The 18,440-nt window shown below is 31.8% G+C and overlaps 1 protein-coding gene across 1 annotated transcript in view; it reads left to right on the top strand.

The window, feature by feature from the left end:
* The window catches only part of LOC118185390 (protein gooseberry-like), a 181,827-nt gene that overhangs the window by 138,413 nt on the left and 24,974 nt on the right, over positions 1 to 18,440 (top strand). The window contains exon 4 of the mRNA XM_035355235.2: positions 15,515 to 15,726. Coding sequence (XP_035211126.1) covers positions 15,515 to 15,726 — 212 coding nt within the window. The remainder of the gene's footprint in view (positions 1 to 15,514; positions 15,727 to 18,440) is intronic.

Below are 18,440 nucleotides of genomic sequence, written 5' to 3'. Positions count from 1 at the left end.
TTTACGCCCATATAGTGGTTCAAGTCCTCTATATTGAGGCTAAAGCTGAGATTATAATTCGTTTCAGAAACTGAGAAGTGACTTCCAGATGTGTATTTTATGTAAAGATCTCCTACACTGAAGATTTTTAGTAAAGTAATATTGCTCTAAAGTAATATAGTTTTAAAAAAAGTTACCACAAATTAAAGAAATGCCTTTTGACTCCATTAACTCAAATCAAATTTTTGTTTAATAAAAGCATAAAAAATTTTGTTATTAATTAACCAAAAATATTATAAATTTATTATATTACATTACACGGTTTACTCACGCATCACAAAAAAGTCATTATTAGAGTGAAGTTTAGTACAAACTCATAAAACTGTCAAACTGCCTTCGAAAAGCATATATTCGAAACAAAACCTGAATCAACAATAAATATTCACGGAATTCCTAGCCTTCTTCTTAAACGTAGCAGACAAATGGGATATCGCTTTCTGCTAAAAAAATATGGAAATAACCATGAACGTTTTTGAATCAAACTATTCGTTCTGTCTATTAGATATGAAAACCAAAACTAATTGCATAACCAATTACAGTAGCAATTACAAATCGTTGACAGAGTCAAATTAAAAAGAAAAAAGAAGAAAAAAGTGTAGTTGCAATTCAAAAAGTTCTAGCAACATAAGCGTCCTTAATTCGATTTCTCGACACTCTGAAATGCCGTCGGAGGTTCTCCCGGCCATTCTAATTCCCTTATCTATCCGAGTCGATTAGCCAGACTATTTTCTTCGCTGTTCTAACAAACGTGATTAAATTGCCTCTCGGGTGTTCACGATTTTCTGGGCCGATTAATGTTAATTGTAAAAGTGGATAAGACGTATTGGACTCAAGGGTGGGGTGGGAGAATTAGTAGACTTTGCTGGGGGGGCAGAAGATTCCGGGTGGTCTGTGAATCCACGGCGAAGTGGTTGCAATAAATCTTTTAGGCGCGTGACTATGGGTGTCGGTGAATAACAATAAAAGCAATAAAATAAAGTCGCGTGCCGTGTTAAATTACATCGAGAAGGCGTTGCAATGGGAACCCGCTGCAAATGCCAAGTGTAGCCGCTACGCCATTGGTGTCCACTGCTGGAATATAGATCTATTGACAATAACCCCTTTCTTGATTCATTAAAAACAATAACCCCTTTATTGATTCAGTAAAAACTGATTACACGATTCTTTTGGAGCGTCGGGTAGTCAGTTTTCCTCTTCACACTTCAGTTATACTAACTACCTCGAATATCCTTTTGTATACATTTACTATGTACACATTAACACGTTTTTTTTTTTTTTATATAGTACAGCGGCTCTCAAACCTTTTTTAGAATGTAACCTTTGGCTGAGACTGAAAGTTTAATGCACCTTATTCCGCGGAAAATTCCTCTAAATATCTTTCCTTTCTGATATTTAAAAAAAAAAAAAAAATATTAATAACTACCTTGAAAGCAACTGCGGCCCATTTTTAATTTTCTGAAAAATTTTTATGTTAAAATAAATAAAGAAATATGAAAACGATATTTTTTTCAAACAAAAATTTTTAATAATCGTTCTAGAATTGAGTGAATATGAGAATGTAAATCCTTGGAGTCCCGCGGATAATGCATCAGTCTAAAGATAGTGGCTTACCAGCATTGTTCTTTACCAGTTTCTGGTGTCCTGTTATAAGCAGTAACAAACCTAAAATAATGCTTTGAAAGAAAATTAATGAAAACAGCGACAGTGTTGAATAAATCTGACCAGTAATTTAAAAAAAAAAAAAAAAAAAAAAAAAAAAAAAAAAATTCTCACAAATGCCCTAAAAAATTCTGCTCTTCTTTTTTTTAACCTAAAGGGGCGATTTGCCTAAAAGGGATATTAATTTCATTTTGGCATTTTGCGTTCATTCACTACAAACGGCGAATCATTTTTCAAATTGTTGTCACTAAATATTATTGCCCTGTGTTATATTTAAAGAAATTAAACAATGAAGAATCTAAAGAATTTATTGCATTGTTTAATTTAAAGAAATTATAAATAAGAAAATTATAAGTTAAAATATTAATTAAAATTATGAATTAAAAATTATAAATTAAAATTTACAAAGAAATTATAAATTTAAATAATTTAAAGAAATTAAACAATGCATAAATGTAAGTATGTTTCTCGCACTGGGATAAAACAACGGTACCTAGAGCCATCAAATTTTGAATAACGTAATCATCCACCGAATATGGGCATCTGGAAGCCGTAATTTGGACTCTGTTTTATTACTGATTTCATATTTTTTAAAACTTTAACGAATTTTTGATTAACAAATTCAACGATTTTAAAGCGAGCAACGACAACACTGTAAGGAAAAAAAAAAAAAAAAAAATTATCTCCAGCGCGCGAAACTGTGTATCGGAAATTCTACAGCTATACTTTTTTAAATAGTTTGCGATATTGCTACTGAAGTGAAGTTATGGTTTATGAGCGAAGAACATGATATTTAATGAATAAAGGTAATACACAAAACGTTAAAAAAAGCCCCTTTGGTGGTATCTACTTTTTTTTTTTTTTCCCCTGATGGGGAGAGTAATTTTTTATTTTTTTATTGAAAGCTACCTGTGCCCCTGGGTTTATGAGTAATGGTAGATTGAGAATCACTGATATTGTAGACTGCCAGGGTCTGATTGAGATAAACTAAATCTCTACACCAGGCATGTCAAATACGTTTGCCGTGGGTTGCATGCGACCCTCGTTTCATGCCGAGAAAATATTAAAAAGTATATAATTATAGCATTTTAATAAAAATTGGAGTTCGTTCCAACAATGAGGCGTATATACACTGCTGGCCAACGTAAATGCAACACCCTGAAGGAAGCATGCAAATAACATGAAATTTACAACATCCATTAGCGGAAGTGAGATATGCAAATAATTAGAATTTCAGTGCAGACGCACATCACGCGCGCCTGTTGCGCCACTTCAAAGCGCTATTTAAGGCTTGGAGTTTTCGGCGATTTCCAAGTTCGGCAATTGTGTTTTTCTTGTGGTTTTTTCAAAAAACGATCAATTATGCCTCGTAGTAAACAGCGATCATCGTTTCATCAAGTATCCGAGTTCGACAGAGGAAGGATAGTATGGCCTACCGAGAATGTGGATTATCTTTTAGGAAAATCGGTAGTCGTGTTGGACAAAACCAAACAATTATATATATATAAAATCGAAAGACTGAGTTTACATATCTTGTCTTTTACTCTAAAAGCTGTCACTATCGCTTGTAAACTTTCTGATTTCCTTAAATGATTTTACTGCTTCATTGTCTATTCCCTCCTTTTCGGAGAAACTACATTAATCGTTTGCGCTTGAACATTTAAACAGGTTTCGATCAAAAGAAAAGAAATGAAAATATTGAAATACATGATAACAGAAAACAGTTATATCAATTGAATTTTAAGCAAAGACAAGTGACAAATGGAAAATTTTTCATGGATTTTGCAGATGTCTGATAAATGAATCATTGAAATAATGTCTAGCTAGTTATCGAAGATTAGTAACTAATAAAGGAAATGAAACGAAAAAAAGATAAAACGAAACTCTATTATACACGGTATTTTTCATGTCACAGATTCTCGAGATTATTCGAAAGCTTAGAAACTAATGTACTGATAATAACATGGCAGATCTCGAAGAGGAAACCTTCGAATATGATAAATTGCTGGGTGAGAATTAATTGTACTGGGCAAAGAAATACCGAGTTGGTTACAATGTGAATTCTTGATGACCTTAAGTAACTGCAAATGAGGCTTTTGTAACTTTAGAACTTAAAAACACTTTTTTTTTTAACTCATTCTCTTAGAATTAGTTGAACATACACAGTTCACCCACCGCCTTTCCGCAAAACGTGATTAATCCTACATTGCAATTCTTTGAATTCAAAAATTTTTCTGAGACGACTAGTTTTTTAATCATTTTAATCATAATCATTTCTCGATAAGTTCCTTAAAATAGATAACACACGAATTTCTGTTGATGCTGTATGTATTAGAAATGGTATCTTCAGTATGATTATCAAGCAGAATGAAAGAGAAAGATATCTCTGTAACAAATTCTAAGGCTAATAATACAGAAATTAGGACGTAACTGATGGAGAGCGGGGCCACACACGTATACGCTGACGGAAATAAAAAATCCCATCACCAAGAAAAAGTTGTCCTACATAAACGAAATTTGGTAGGCGTGTTTATACGTCTGAAAGATGACGTCTGTTCAAATTTCACACTAGGCGCATAAGCATGGAGCTAGTAGCGCGACTATGAACACACAAATCAGCGTTATTTATCGCTGAGATTTGAGTAGTGAGTTGCTGTTGGTCAAGAATGCCTTTAATAAGACAAAGTGCCATTATCAACAGCTCAGTGAGTTTGAACAAGGTCATGTAATAAGGCTAAGAGAAGATGGTTTACTTTTCGCTATACTGCAGAAAACCTTGGCAGGAATGTATTCACTGTGGATGATTGTTGGCAACAGTGGTCAAAGGAAGATACTGGTTCAAGAAGACCGGGAGGCCACATGGAACTACTGAGAGAGACCGGCGTGTTCGGCGTATGGCTGTACTGCGTGCTGCGTCTGCAGCACAAATTCGAGCTGCAGTTTATACCGCAGTGACACAACGAGCTGTTACAAATCAGTCACTTGAAGGACAGTTCCGAGCCAGACGCCCTGTAGCGTGCATTCCACTGACTTCAAACCACTGCCGTTTACGACGTCAGTGATGTCAAGCCAAAGCTCACTGGAGGATGGAGTGGAGATCTCTTGTGTTTTCTGAAGCAAGCCGGTTTTGCCTTGGTGCCAGTGATGGCCGTGTGTTGGTTAGATATGGGCCAGTCAAGAGCCTGCAATCAACCTGTCTGCGGTTTAGACACATTGGACTATACCTGGAGTTATGTCCGGGGAGCTATTTCGTGCGACAGAGGCATTCTCGCGCCCTGACTGTAAATTTATACGTGAGGCTGGTAATTCAACATGTCCTGCTGCCATTCATTAACAGCATTCAAGGGGGTGTTTTCTATCAGAATAACGCTCGTACTCATACTGCTGTTATAACACAACATGCTCTACAGAGTGTCGATATGTTGCCTTGGCCTGCTAGATCACCAGGACTTTCTCAAATCAAGCACATCATTGGACGACAATTCCTGTGTCATCCACAACCAGCATTAACCATCCCTGTAGTGACCGACCAAATGCAACAGGCATGGAACTCCATTACCCAAACTGATATCCGGCACTTGTACGACACAATGCATGCCCGTTTACGTCCTTGCATTTAAAATTCTGTTGGTTACACTGGTTATTAATGTTACCTGCATTTCACATTTGAAGTGGCTCTTCTCACGCTTGCATTAACCTGTGATCTTGAAAATTTAACAACTAAATTTATTACCTGGACAAATGGATTGCCGAAATTTCATTACTCTACATGATTTTTTTTAATTGGTGTTTTTTTTTTTTTTTTTTTTTTTTTTTTTTTTTTTTTTGGTCAGTGTAATTGAAAACTGATTTTGGTGAATTACCATATTTTTTTGCGTATTTTCCCCCTTAGCACTTTAGCAAAACTAAAAATATATATCTTAGTGTAATTTTCCCTTTCCTCAATGCGTTCAGAGAATAATCCCTTTCCTCAATGCTCTCCTAAATTTTAAAATGGATTCGTCTATGTAGTGATTGTTTACTGAGAAAGATAAACCCTTTCAAACTAACTGCGAAGGTCACGCCGAAGCTTTCCTTTCTATCTGTTGAACTTTGTCCCAGTCTAATACAAGAACCGACCGATCACAGCGAAGCAAACATGAGCTCCCATTCAGTCCATGATTTCCCTGAGTCAGCTGCACATTCACCATCTCTAATTCCTTAATGGATGATTTCGGACCTAAGGTATAGCGGAGATAGCAACAAGAACGTGCGAAATTCAAATTACAGGAAAATAGAAATGAAGATATCTTTTTGAATATTATAATGTTAATATGGCTGCTATGTATTCTTATTGGAATGTAGGTTTCTTTTAAAGAAATAATATTATGGCAGTTACCTGTAGTTTATACATGACTACTTTTTTATTCGTTATTTTTCTTACCATAACGGCGTCCTTCAGAAATTAAATTATTAGCATAATTTTTCCCTCTCAATTTTTGGACGATAAAATTAGTAAAAAATGGGGGGAAAATACGATAGATTGTTTCACATGTGAGAGCCCTCACAGTGAAGCAGGGCCATGAGAGCTCTCACTATTTTATACTACATTTTAAAGCCATGTATTACGTCTTACAGAAAAATGTATTCGAGAGAATACTTTATATTTCTTAAGCGTGTAATCTTAAAATTGTTATCAGAGTTATTCTGTCTGTTAAACTATGTGTAAAAAATTTTAACGAAAATTAGGATGTTTATTATTGAGAGTAATTGAAATAACCCATGCTTATTATTCCAGAATGTATTCCATAATATTTGTTTAATAAAACCAATTTCACTCCTCTCGGCATCAACACATTTTAAATTGGCCATTTTATATACAGAAATATGTCTCATTGCTTAATAAGACGCGTAGAGGGTGAATATTAATAACAATTATAAAACCGACCACTTCCTGGAACTTCCTATTTACTTAAGCAGCTCTATAATTTATTCAGTACTCCCTCCATTGTAGTCTACAAGTTTAATTCTTCTCAGTTTCGGAGAATATAATTATTAGATAACTTAATGTTTGAAAATACTGCCATGCCATGAATTAAGTACGACACAGAAGTCTCTAAATTTTGCCAAAGCTCTGCTCGATATAAAGAATTGTAGCAGTTGTTGAAAGTTTAAAAATTGTATCGTTGAAAAATCATAGTTGAAAAATTGGAACAGCTTCATTAGTCGAAACGTCATAACGTTGAAACAGTACTAAGGAAGACTGGTCTGAAAAGACGTAAGCTCTTTACTCTGCTCCCTTATAAGTATTCTCCAATAATTTTATAATAAATCAAGAGTAATTGCAACGTTGTTCTTGTAGAGCAGTACATCAGATCACTTATATTTTTCATTGGATAAGCAACTGTTATTCCAAACTGAAGTATATACTTCTACTGTTTTCACATATTTCTTTATTACTTTTGCTAGGCATAGATAATTTGTTGCCTACATAAAAGAGGAAAACTTAAAAATTGCACGCCTGGCGCTTGTTGAATATCAACTTTTATTTTAATTTTTTTTATGAATTTTTATATGAAGTTTTGGCGATATTTGAATTTCTGATTAAGTTATACGCTCAGATTTTTTTTTTGAAAGGAAGCGTGTCTGAAAGTTTTTGCTTCCAACATGCCAAAATAAATTACTGAATCTTTAACGTTCTACAAATCGAATTTTTACTTATAGAACATAATAGATATGAATTGTCATCCGTATTACATTATTTCATAAAATGCTCAACATTCTTTTCTCCTTTGAAATCCATAAAAGGACAAAAAAAAACAAAAGTAGATTTTTTTTTTTTCCCCTGTTTTATTTTATATTTGTCTGTTAATTCCAGCAGAAAATTAACATGCAAATATGAAATTGTGCTTTTTTTTTTTTTTTTTTTTTTTTTTTTAAGTTATCACAGTCTAGAATAAATCAATTCCTAACAGTGACTGAATGTAGAGGTCATTTAATTTGCCATGCTTCTTTTTTTAATTAATTATATCTGTACGAAACTTATGATTTCGTGCATAGTTTTTGAAAATAAAAGTTAAGACAAATTTTAAAAATATTTCTCCTATTCATTTATTATTTATTTGGTAGGAATTTAAAATATTTATTTGGTAGGAATTCAAAAATATTACTATTCCAAAGGCAACGCTGTCTAACAGACCGAATTCGAATTATGTCTTAAAGTTCCCGTTAATGTATTGCTCTCAGAAACAAACCTTAAAAACTGTTGGAATTTCTCATTCTAAGGAAAAAATATTAGGAACTTTTGCACTCATTTAACTATGAGAAAAATTATTCAAAACATAGCTCCTTAACTATGTCATTTTTTTCCCCTATTAGATAGCCTGCAACAAATATCTACTGTAACTGAAGCGGCGCAATTTTGTTTTGTCAGGATATGATATTTACTTAGGGAAAACAACCACTTTTAGGGATGAAGAAAATGATTTAAATTTCATGTATGTTTTTAAATAATAAATATTTGCCTGATATGAGCTTTTTTATTTTCTCAATCTAAATGAAATAACATGTAGCACGTAATGACAATGTAAAACCCACAAAAGAAGTGTTTTTTGTAATTTTGCGGAAGACAGTCCGGAAAATGCTTACACAAATTTATATTTTCTTTATAACTTGCCTTTAGATATTTAATATGTTTATACTAAAACTGACTCGTTAGCATTATTGATTTAAATACTGATCCGATATATTATTTTCCAGCTATAAAGTTGTTTAAAATAAGATGAAGACGGTCAGCTGTAAGAATGAGAGAGTTTTGATAAACGAAATTTAACTATTAGCTCTCTGAGAAAAAAAAAAAAAAAAAAAAAAATCGAAGTCAGAATTTGGAATTTGTCTTACTGTTTATTTCATGTTTTGTAAATATTTAGCAAAATTTTACTAAGCAACTCAATGATTTCAAAACTAGCAATGACAACATTGCACGGGGAAAAATATATATATATATATATATATCCAGCGGGGGAGACTTTTTATCGGCAATTCTAAAGATATGGTCTTTTCAAATTATTTTCTGATATAGCTATTGAAATGAATTTTATGGTTTAAGTGCGAAGAACATGATATTTAATAAATGGGGGTGACACGCAAAACGTTTTAAAAACAACTTTTTTGGGCGTAATATTTAAAATCTGAAAACATTCAGTTTTTTTTGGGGGGGGTGGTTAAAGAGTGCCAAAATGTTTTACTTTCTATGAGATTATTGTTTTTTGTTGCATGAATTTCTAGTTATGTATTTTTCATCTTTTTAAACCGTTGATATCAGGTAACTAAGCAGCATCACAGTCAAAGGCGCTTTTGGGATTTTCTTTTGAAGGTTAATTAGATAAAATATTTCTGTATTTCATTTCTGCCTCCGAGGGATGTTGTCTTGGTCAAACATGGCGACACTCTGTACCGGTCTTAACCACAAAGGCGTTCTCAACTACCCGCTAATGTCTCACCTTTCTTTATTTACTGCCATCGTTTTTGAATGAGTATGCTAAGTCCCTCTTCATAACCGCTGCCGCAGAGTGTGTATTCTTTAACACGGAAGGGTCACCAAAGGTCAAAAGAATTAAAACCCGACGGGTGCAGAGGTCAGCGGAAAGGAGGATGGTCATTAGTTTAAGCAAGGGGGGAGTTCACAAGGGTGCGTGACACCCCCTTCGTGAAATCCGAGTCCGTTGCGCCCGATTGGGTGGTTTGAAAAGCACGAAAACTCATTAACCAAGGGGGTTAAACTTAATGAATTTTAGAATTTTTTTTTAGTTTGTCGTGGCGGTGTGTTAGGTTTCTTAAAGCATGTCGAAGTTCATTTTTTTTAACTCCTGGAGTTATTTATATTTAAGCAGGACTTTCACTAATTTGTTCTTCACTTCCTTCTCAGGATTTCTTTGTCGGCGAGCATTCTAATGATTCTTTATTTAATTAAGATGAGCTCGCTTTTTTTTTTTTTTTTTTATATATATATATATATATATAAATTATTATGGTTTAGCCGTTGAGAATTACTCTTATCTCTATTTCTATTGCCACTCGTAAGTTGAATAATTACGAAATGTCTTGATGTATGACAACGTAGACGAAATTGAGATATTTCTTTTGAACTCTTCATAATCTTACAGCAAAAACTATTAATCAATTCAGTTCTATCATCGTGCTTAATTTTCTATTCCGTTTCCCGGTTACCTAAATGGATTCAGCGATATATTACATACAGCACGAAACGCTCACTGCGCTTGCATTTTTTTTTTTTTTTTTTTTTTTTTTTTTTTTTAGCGAAGGAGTGATATTTTCAGAGCTTAAATTGCGTCGGAGCTCGGCTCCGGTACTTCTTAGTTTTTGGCACATATTCTAATTATAGTCGGAGAGCACCGGAGCTCTAAATCAGAAGGCCCGGCACTTTTTTTATGTAACTTAACAATTATTTTAGTAGAAATTTGATCTAGAAAATTCTACTTTTAGGAATAAAATTATATAAAAAAATCGCTTATTAAACTTTTATTTATCTCTTTACATTTGATTTAATTTTAATAGTTTAGTTATTTTAATATTTAATTATTTTAATAAATAATAATAAATTAAGCATGCATTAATTAAATATTATAAACTAAGTAATAATTAATAAATATTGATTTTTAATACCAATTCAATAATTATTAACTAATTTGATACTCATTAACTATTTAATTTTTTAATTATTAATGATTTTAATAGTCATTTTATTTATTTATTACTCTTGTCACTCTTTCCTGACAGTCTTCCATAGGGCTCCGGCACTTCTACTTTTAGAAATTAAGCCCTGGATATTCTATTACTTAATCTGTGTCCTGCCAATGAGTCGAAGGTGGCCCACTGAACAATATAATCTAGAGAAGAAAATTATCAATCATTTTTTACATTCATTATTTTATTTTTATTTTTTGTGGTTAACGTATAATTATCTTGAGAAAGTTAAAATTTCTGGCAACACGGTATCGCAAAAATTCATTTTTGGAAATTTTGATTGAATCGAAGAATATTTAGAATTAACGAATTAATTTCTTTTGTGCTTTACTTTATTTATATGACTCCGTATTTTGGGCTATAATAGCCTGAATTGTATTTGTATTTAGTAATTTAAATACTTTAATATATTCCTCTCAAATAAATAAAAAAAGAGGTTAATTCCTTAAAGATATATTTTAAATATGTTACCGATTTTTCGGATGTGACTGAATAACCGCTTATACATGCAAGCACTAAAAGAAAAAATCAACTGGCTAAACCTGAATATTCCTTTTCATTCCTTTTCAAGAATGGTTACTGTAATTTTTTATTTACCTTAGAATACGAAATTTAAAAATGTTTATATATTGCTGGTAAAAAAGCTTATAAACTTTTGTCTATTTAAGCATCTTTTGAACTTTTTATTTTGGAGGAATTTTTCAAATCGCACAAAGTCTTCATAAAAGTACTGTTTTTACAGTATCTCACTAGTAAACTAAAACTTGCAATCAGATTTCAGGAAAAACTGGACAATCTAAAACCGTGCTTTATGGTAAGCCCATAGGAGAGTTTAATGGACAAAGGGAAGTGGTACTTTGTTCGAAGCCCGTAACAGTATTTAATGAAAAGCGATATTAAAATATAATCTAAAACATTTCAATTTTAGCATTTGAGACTTTTATATCAATGGAAAAAACATATTAGGTTTGGGTTAAAACTAATAAATCGGATAACTTTATTTGAAGCTCTGAATAAACTTTCGTAAAAAAAAAAAAAAAAAAAAAAATGCTATGAGATAATCCAAAACGACAGGTATGTGATAGATAACAACATATTACATTCATAAGCATTAAATGTATTCTTAGAATTATGCTAAATACAAGGATAATAACTTTTTTATAAAAACGAGCTATCGTTATGAAGCAATTAAATGTATTAGCTCAATCCTCAATTTTTGGTTTGTTCCACTTCAGTGTCGAATAACTTTTCAATTAAAATGAATTTGTTACAAATATTATCGCAATGTATTATTTTTAAAGAAAGTATATAGAAAATAAATACATAATATAGCGAATATGAAAAGAAAGGTTGGCAACACTTAACGCTCTATCGAGAATTTTAAATATAAGCTGCTTTTAAAAATTTTGTGATTCTTAAGTCATTAATTTGTGAATTCGAAACACTATATGACCAAAATGTACTACAATCGATGCGATATTTTCAAATTAAAGCTTGAAAACGGATGTGTTACACGGGCACGTATCGTTATCATTGTATATTGCATAGAAGAATTTAATAATAAAAATCTGATGTGGACACCATATGACTTCTTTGTATGGCCTATTGAATTATATACATACATTTTGCTGCACTTCTTTTAAGCTTATTTCCTCGAATTTCATTAGAGATATATTTCTCATTCCATTAATTTAGTTCTCATTTCACAGAAAGGCAAAGATATATAAAATCTCAAAATGTCTTCACTACAAATTATAAAATACGGAAAAACCTAAAACATCAAATACAACTAAAAAAAAAATTTTTTTTTTTTTTTTTTTTTTTTTTTTTTTTTTTTTTTTTTTACTTAGAGTTTTTTTGGGAAAACAACCAGTTCGGCCAAGAAACAAGAAAACAAATTGCACAAAACTGAAACTTAAATTTTGATTACACCGAACAGGAAGACATTGGAGTTGGTGCACCACCAGACTGAATTCACTATTCAAATGTAAACAAATGGCGGCCTTGTTAGGTTTAGTGCCACTTTTTAAATTGTTGGTAGCTCTACAACTACTGCGCGCAGATTAACTAAATGCATAAAAACTTAATCTTTCAGAACACAAGAACAACGTAATTCAGTCACTTATAAAGCAAAAAATGCACAATTTACCGATATATAAGAATAAAAAACAAGCTCACCGAGCCGTCTAAGAGGGTGGGTATATATGTATATATATATATAGAGAGAGAGAGAGAGAGAGAGATAAATAGGTATGTATACGTTTGGTGTGGCCGATTGCAACAAAAAATAGAGGATCCCAGCTAGATGTTATAGCAGTTCCATATACAAAATTTCAATGTTCTAAGGCTAATCGTTTTTGAATTATGCGAGATACATACATACGCACGTACAGACGTCACGAAGAAATTCTTCCTGAATCCATTTTACAATCCGTTTTGGAAAAAAATAGTCCTTTATTCTGTTTTACGTACACATATCACGCAAAAAAATTCGTTAAAATGGATTCGAGAAAGATTAAAATGAGCATTTTCTTTGAAATATTAATACCCGAAATTTTTCCCGATCACAATACTCCCTTTACTTCTTGAAAGGAAGTAAAAGATGAATAGTGTTTAAAATTAACACTGATTCATAAAGTTTTTATTTCACATACGGATTAGAAGGAAGTTGGTAGTTTAATTAAACTTGTTGCTCTTCCCTCAATTCCATGTCTTAAGATGAAATTGGCGGGAGGTCATGTGCTGGCCACATCAGATTTTTTTTTTTTTTTTTTTTTTTAAATGTTTTAAAATGTTAAAAATGAGAATCTAGGTACTTCATTGTTGATCTATTTGCTCTACAATGACCAAGAAACAGATAAATGATATGTGAATGAATGTACGCTCAGGGGTTTAGGCCTTTGTTTAGGCCCTAAAAGTCACCATCATGAAGTATTTATATCGTCTTCCATGATGTCACTTAATGCGCTGAAACTTAAACAGCACATCCTTCAACGTGTGTGGTAAAGAAAGAAATAAAGATCTTTTCTGCTATCAGAAACAAGTGGTTGTAAGAAATAGTTTTGATATCCACGTGCCCCTTTTCCTTGCACGGGTGACAAATTGTTCTAAAGTTGCACTTCTGGAACCAAACAGAACTTTCTTGTTGTATAGTGTCAGAGTGACATTTCGTTTTGACACATGACTCGACAGAACGGAGTGATTCACTCAGCTCTGTGATCATATATCTCTGAGATACGTCAAAAAGTATTTTCATAGAGTTCAAGTTTTATCCTGAAAAGCACGAAGTTAATGTATAATGCGCTTTTCTGTCAGTGGAAATAAAGGGTCAGATACTTTAACTATCATATAGCTGGAATTCAGTTTTGGGGAAAAGTTTCATGATATTTTAGACTGCTGTTTTTATATTCTCTTGCTATTATTAGAAACTGATCACCTTTCGGTTTCAGATTAAAACTTAAAATCTGAAAAAAAAAAAAAAAAAAAAAAAAAAAAAAACAATATTTAATACTCCAATAAAATTCATTTTTATTTCTTCTAAATTAGATACTATACAGATTTTCTTTCTCTTACATAAACACATACACGCATAGAGAGATACAGATATTTGGAAAGAATTCATAATTCTGTGGAAATAATTTAAATGTCAGTTATTTTAACCTCGAAGAAGTATTTCATTTAGTGACGAAATCCAGTCTGTTACAAATAAAATCAGAAACATGACAATACATTTTTGCCAGTCGAGGAGGCTTAAGATCTTTTATTTATCAGCGGTATTATAAAAGTGTATAATATTTCAATGTAAAAAAATTGACTCATTTCAAACGTTATCTTATTTGTACGTTTGAGTAGCAACAACAGGTTTCGTAATAAGCGGTACTATTTTACACTATTAGTGTGATAGTAAAAGTTACATTTGTAATAGCGTTTAATATACCGATTTAAAAATTTCTTCTAGTTCTGCGAGCTATCGCATAAAATTAAATGGTGATGGTGCAATTTTATAGCAACGCATGATTGAGACTTCTTCCTTTCTAAGTTCCCCCCTTCCCTTTTAATTTTATTCAAATGGTAACATATTTTATAATATTTTGCTGTTTATATCACTTTATAATCAAAAAAAAGGGATTCAGATGCAAATATCAAAGCTTTTGAAACTGAAATTCTTTTCGAACTGAGTTTTAATTTTATTCAACAATAAAGATTTTATTTTCTGGGCTAGCAACATTAGATATTAATCTTATTTAAAAAAGAGCATTAGATATTAACCTTATTTAAAAAGAATATTAGATATTAATCTTATTTAAAAATAATATTAGATATTAATATTATTTAAAAAACATTAGATATTAATCTTATTTAAAAAAGAATATTAATCTTATTTAAAAAAGAATATTAGATATTAATCTTATTTAAAAACATTAGATATTAATCTTATTTAAAAAAGAAGAGGAATGTTTGCATAATTTTTCTATTTTCCAAGTTTTGGAACAAAAATTAATAGTGAATTTATTTTTTCCAAAAAGTTAAACTCTAATCTAAAATTTTTCAAGCTGTAAATTGCTTTCCTTCAGACACATAATTATACAACTTTGTTCAACATAATTACTGCCAATCCTGTTGCATTTTTTAGAAAATGGACCCATTTCTGTTATACCTACGTCGAAGATAATCCAATCGGTTTGTCTCTTGGGTGCACTTGTAGCTAAAGACAAAATTACATAAAAATGGTAGCTTTTCTCTTCGGTTCGGTTCCCGTTAGTAAAAAATATTATCATCATCATCCTATTACTATAGTTTTCCTCTGTATTATGAAAATGTGTATCATTTTGTTATAAAATGACCTCTGCGAAGATTTCTTTCCTTAACAAATAGCTTTCGATTACTTTGCTGTTATTAGTGGCATTATTATTATTTTATATCACATTTAATATACATTAAACATTATGTGTTTTATATATTTTAATGTATATTTAACATACATTGTTGTATTTAGTATGTAATTGATTTAATACTTAATATAGATAAAATTATGAAACAAGGCATTAAAATCTCAATTTTTGTCTTTCAGCTATTCGGGACAGTGGTGAAGAAGGCGCGAACTCGGACTGCGACTCCGAACCTGGTTTGACACTGAAACGAAAACAGAGACGATCTCGAACCACTTTTACTGCCGCACAACTCGACGAACTGGAAAAAGCTTTCGAGAAAACGCAGTATCCTGACATATATGCGAGGGAAGAATTAGCGCAACGGACAAAGCTTACGGAAGCCAGGGTACAGGTAGTAATGTGTTTTGAATTTCTATCTTAAAACTTCACTTGGTATTTATGTAATGTTCAATCTTATCATCTAAGTTATAACATTGTGCAGCAAATCGGCTGTAAAATTTTATAACAATTTACGAAAATCTAAATAGCTGCCTTTATTCTAATTTTTAATATCTGAAATTTCGTTGTTTTCCCATCCACCAAGAGCCGAGCCGCAAAAAGCAAGTTTATGTAACAAACGAAAAACTAGTATGAAGAAGCAAAAGAAAAAGAACAGGATCTCAGAAATATTCAGTATATAGAAAAGCGGATTGCATTCTTCATAGGTTTACTAGGAAGAAGCAGATTATGCAAAGACATATTAATAAAATCCCCCATTAAGAACTAAAAAATTACATGATTTTATATTAATATACCTGCATCCCTGTACTGTGATTTTCCATACGTATTGAATGGATACGAATCAGTTTCCCTTAAAATGTCCTCCACCTCCTTTAGAAAGACAGTCTAGTAATCATGTAGTATACGGTCTACCGCTTTTAGTTGTTTCTTAGACGGCAGGTCTAAACCTGGTTGTTGTTTTAGTCTTTTTTTTTTTTTTTTTTTGGTCCACCATCTTATCGCCCATTTGAATTTAAACTTTAGTGGCGCCATCTGAAAAATAAATAATTAACTAAAATCAGTAAATCGCATACTGCATGAATACTGATCGTTCTTTAGTGCTTTACCCTAATATAACTAATCTAACTCCCCCCCCCTTCCCATTGGCGGGCGCTTAGCCGACTTGGCCGGAAGTAGGCTTGGTCACTACAAAGGCCGGAAGTGGTGGCCACTTTATTGTGGAAGCATGTAATAGGTGGGCCACCGTTACCTCCTATGAAGGGACGAACAATTACAGTCATGCCTTCTCCGGCATTCGAAATCGGGCCTTTCGGTACCGCAGTAGGCTGCCCTAACCACACTATCTGGGTGGCAAATAATCTAATCTAATCGTTGTTGTTTTCACGCTGGTAAGATAATCTTATCCTGCCAAAATAGTAAATGCCGAATCACGCTTGTAAGATCTTTCATTTACCCTCGAAATTATAATGATACATTACTTATCAATGTGAAGAAGTGAAGTATTTAAAAGCGGAGAACATTTTAACATTTTACTGCAGGAGACTCAGTTAATTATTATATTGCTACTATAAACGATACTTCTAAGCCCATACGTTATGTACCTTGGCTACAGACATTTCTAACCCTTACTTGTTTACTTTCATCTGTAACAGGTAAATACAGACGGGCAGGTAAAATCTAATTTCAATAAGTTTCTGTAGTAACAGCTACATTGCATTTGTCAATAGGTTCATTTTCAATTTTTTAATTAAATTTACTGAGATATAAGGATTTTCATTTTATTAGATAATTTTTATTTAGTTTTTAAAAAGAGAGAGAGAGAGAGCTCTTCGATAATTTACTATATTTACAGAAAAATCTAACTTCTCCAATATTTGTACAGTAATAATTATGCATATCCTACATATGTCAAAAATATTTATCGATGCTTAAAAAAATTGATTCAAAGCAATAAAGTTTGTAATAAAAATTCGATTTTAATTGGTAGAAATTTAGGCTTTAAAATTTAAATTAGGCAATTATGTGCAATAGAGAAAAGATATAAATAGAGATAGAGTTGTTACAGCAATAAATAATTAAATCATTAAATGATTTAAAATAATTAGGCTTACAACCGTGAATCGGTGTTGATCGACTAGTTTGTACGATAGATAATCAAGGTTTGGTATTTATCTAAAACCACTGTTTCGTAATAATGAATCTGTGCTGAAACAGGTGTTAGTACGATAGATAATCAAGTTATAATATCATCTCAAGCAATAAAATTTGCAATGCAAATTCGACGGTAGCGGAGATAATAGCATGGTAGATAATAAAAGGCCTGTATTTGCTTAAAGCAAATCTAATTTTTTACAGAAAACCGATCTTGACGGAGATATTAGCACTAAGGTCATCAAGGAACAGAATTTGCCTGCAATAATTACGTTTGCATTCGTAAAATCGATTTTGAAAGTGTTTTAAAACAACAGATAGTCGGAGAACAGCATTTGCTTAAACACTTCTGCGTGGAACACTCAATCTGCTATGATAGTACAGAAAGCAATTAGAAGCTACGCAGTATCCTAGTTAATCCTTTGAGTGGTATGGCTTTTTGAATCATGAAGACCTATGTTTGTAAACAAATTCTGTTAGCTAAATTTTTATAATTACTGATCTTAATATTTGTTTTTATAAAGTTCCATTCATTAAGATGATATTTGCATTATTAAGAAAGTAAGAAAGCAAAATACATTTAATTGTAATCTAATATATACCAAATGACAAAAAAAAAAAAAAAAAAAAAAAAAAAAAAAAACCTCATGAGCTGATAAAGGCGATCATGCCAGTCATCATCGAACTGTTGAGAAAAGTGTTATTGCTAAAAAGATTCGTGTCATTTTATTTCTTTATAATAGTTAAGTTCGACTTTAAATAGTTAATCGATGGTGAATAATAAATTAGTGCGTGCGATAATCAAGCGATTTTTTTCAAAGACATTTAATTTGCAACAACATATCGTTGTTAATGAAGATGAAAAAATAGTTGACAGCTAAATCTCGGAATTCGTTTAAAAAATAAAAGTTTAAGATTTTTTTATCTGGAAATCTTACGTATAATGTTAAAACG

The sequence above is a fragment of the Stegodyphus dumicola genome, chromosome 7 (genome assembly GCF_044657685.1).
Source record: "Stegodyphus dumicola isolate Sdum_Otavi_A_Nest chromosome 7, ASM4465768v1".
Classification (NCBI taxonomy): Eukaryota; Metazoa; Arthropoda; class Arachnida; order Araneae; family Eresidae; genus Stegodyphus; species Stegodyphus dumicola.
The sequence above is the reverse complement of the archived record's forward strand: the minus strand, read 5'-3'. Positions and strand labels throughout refer to the sequence as shown.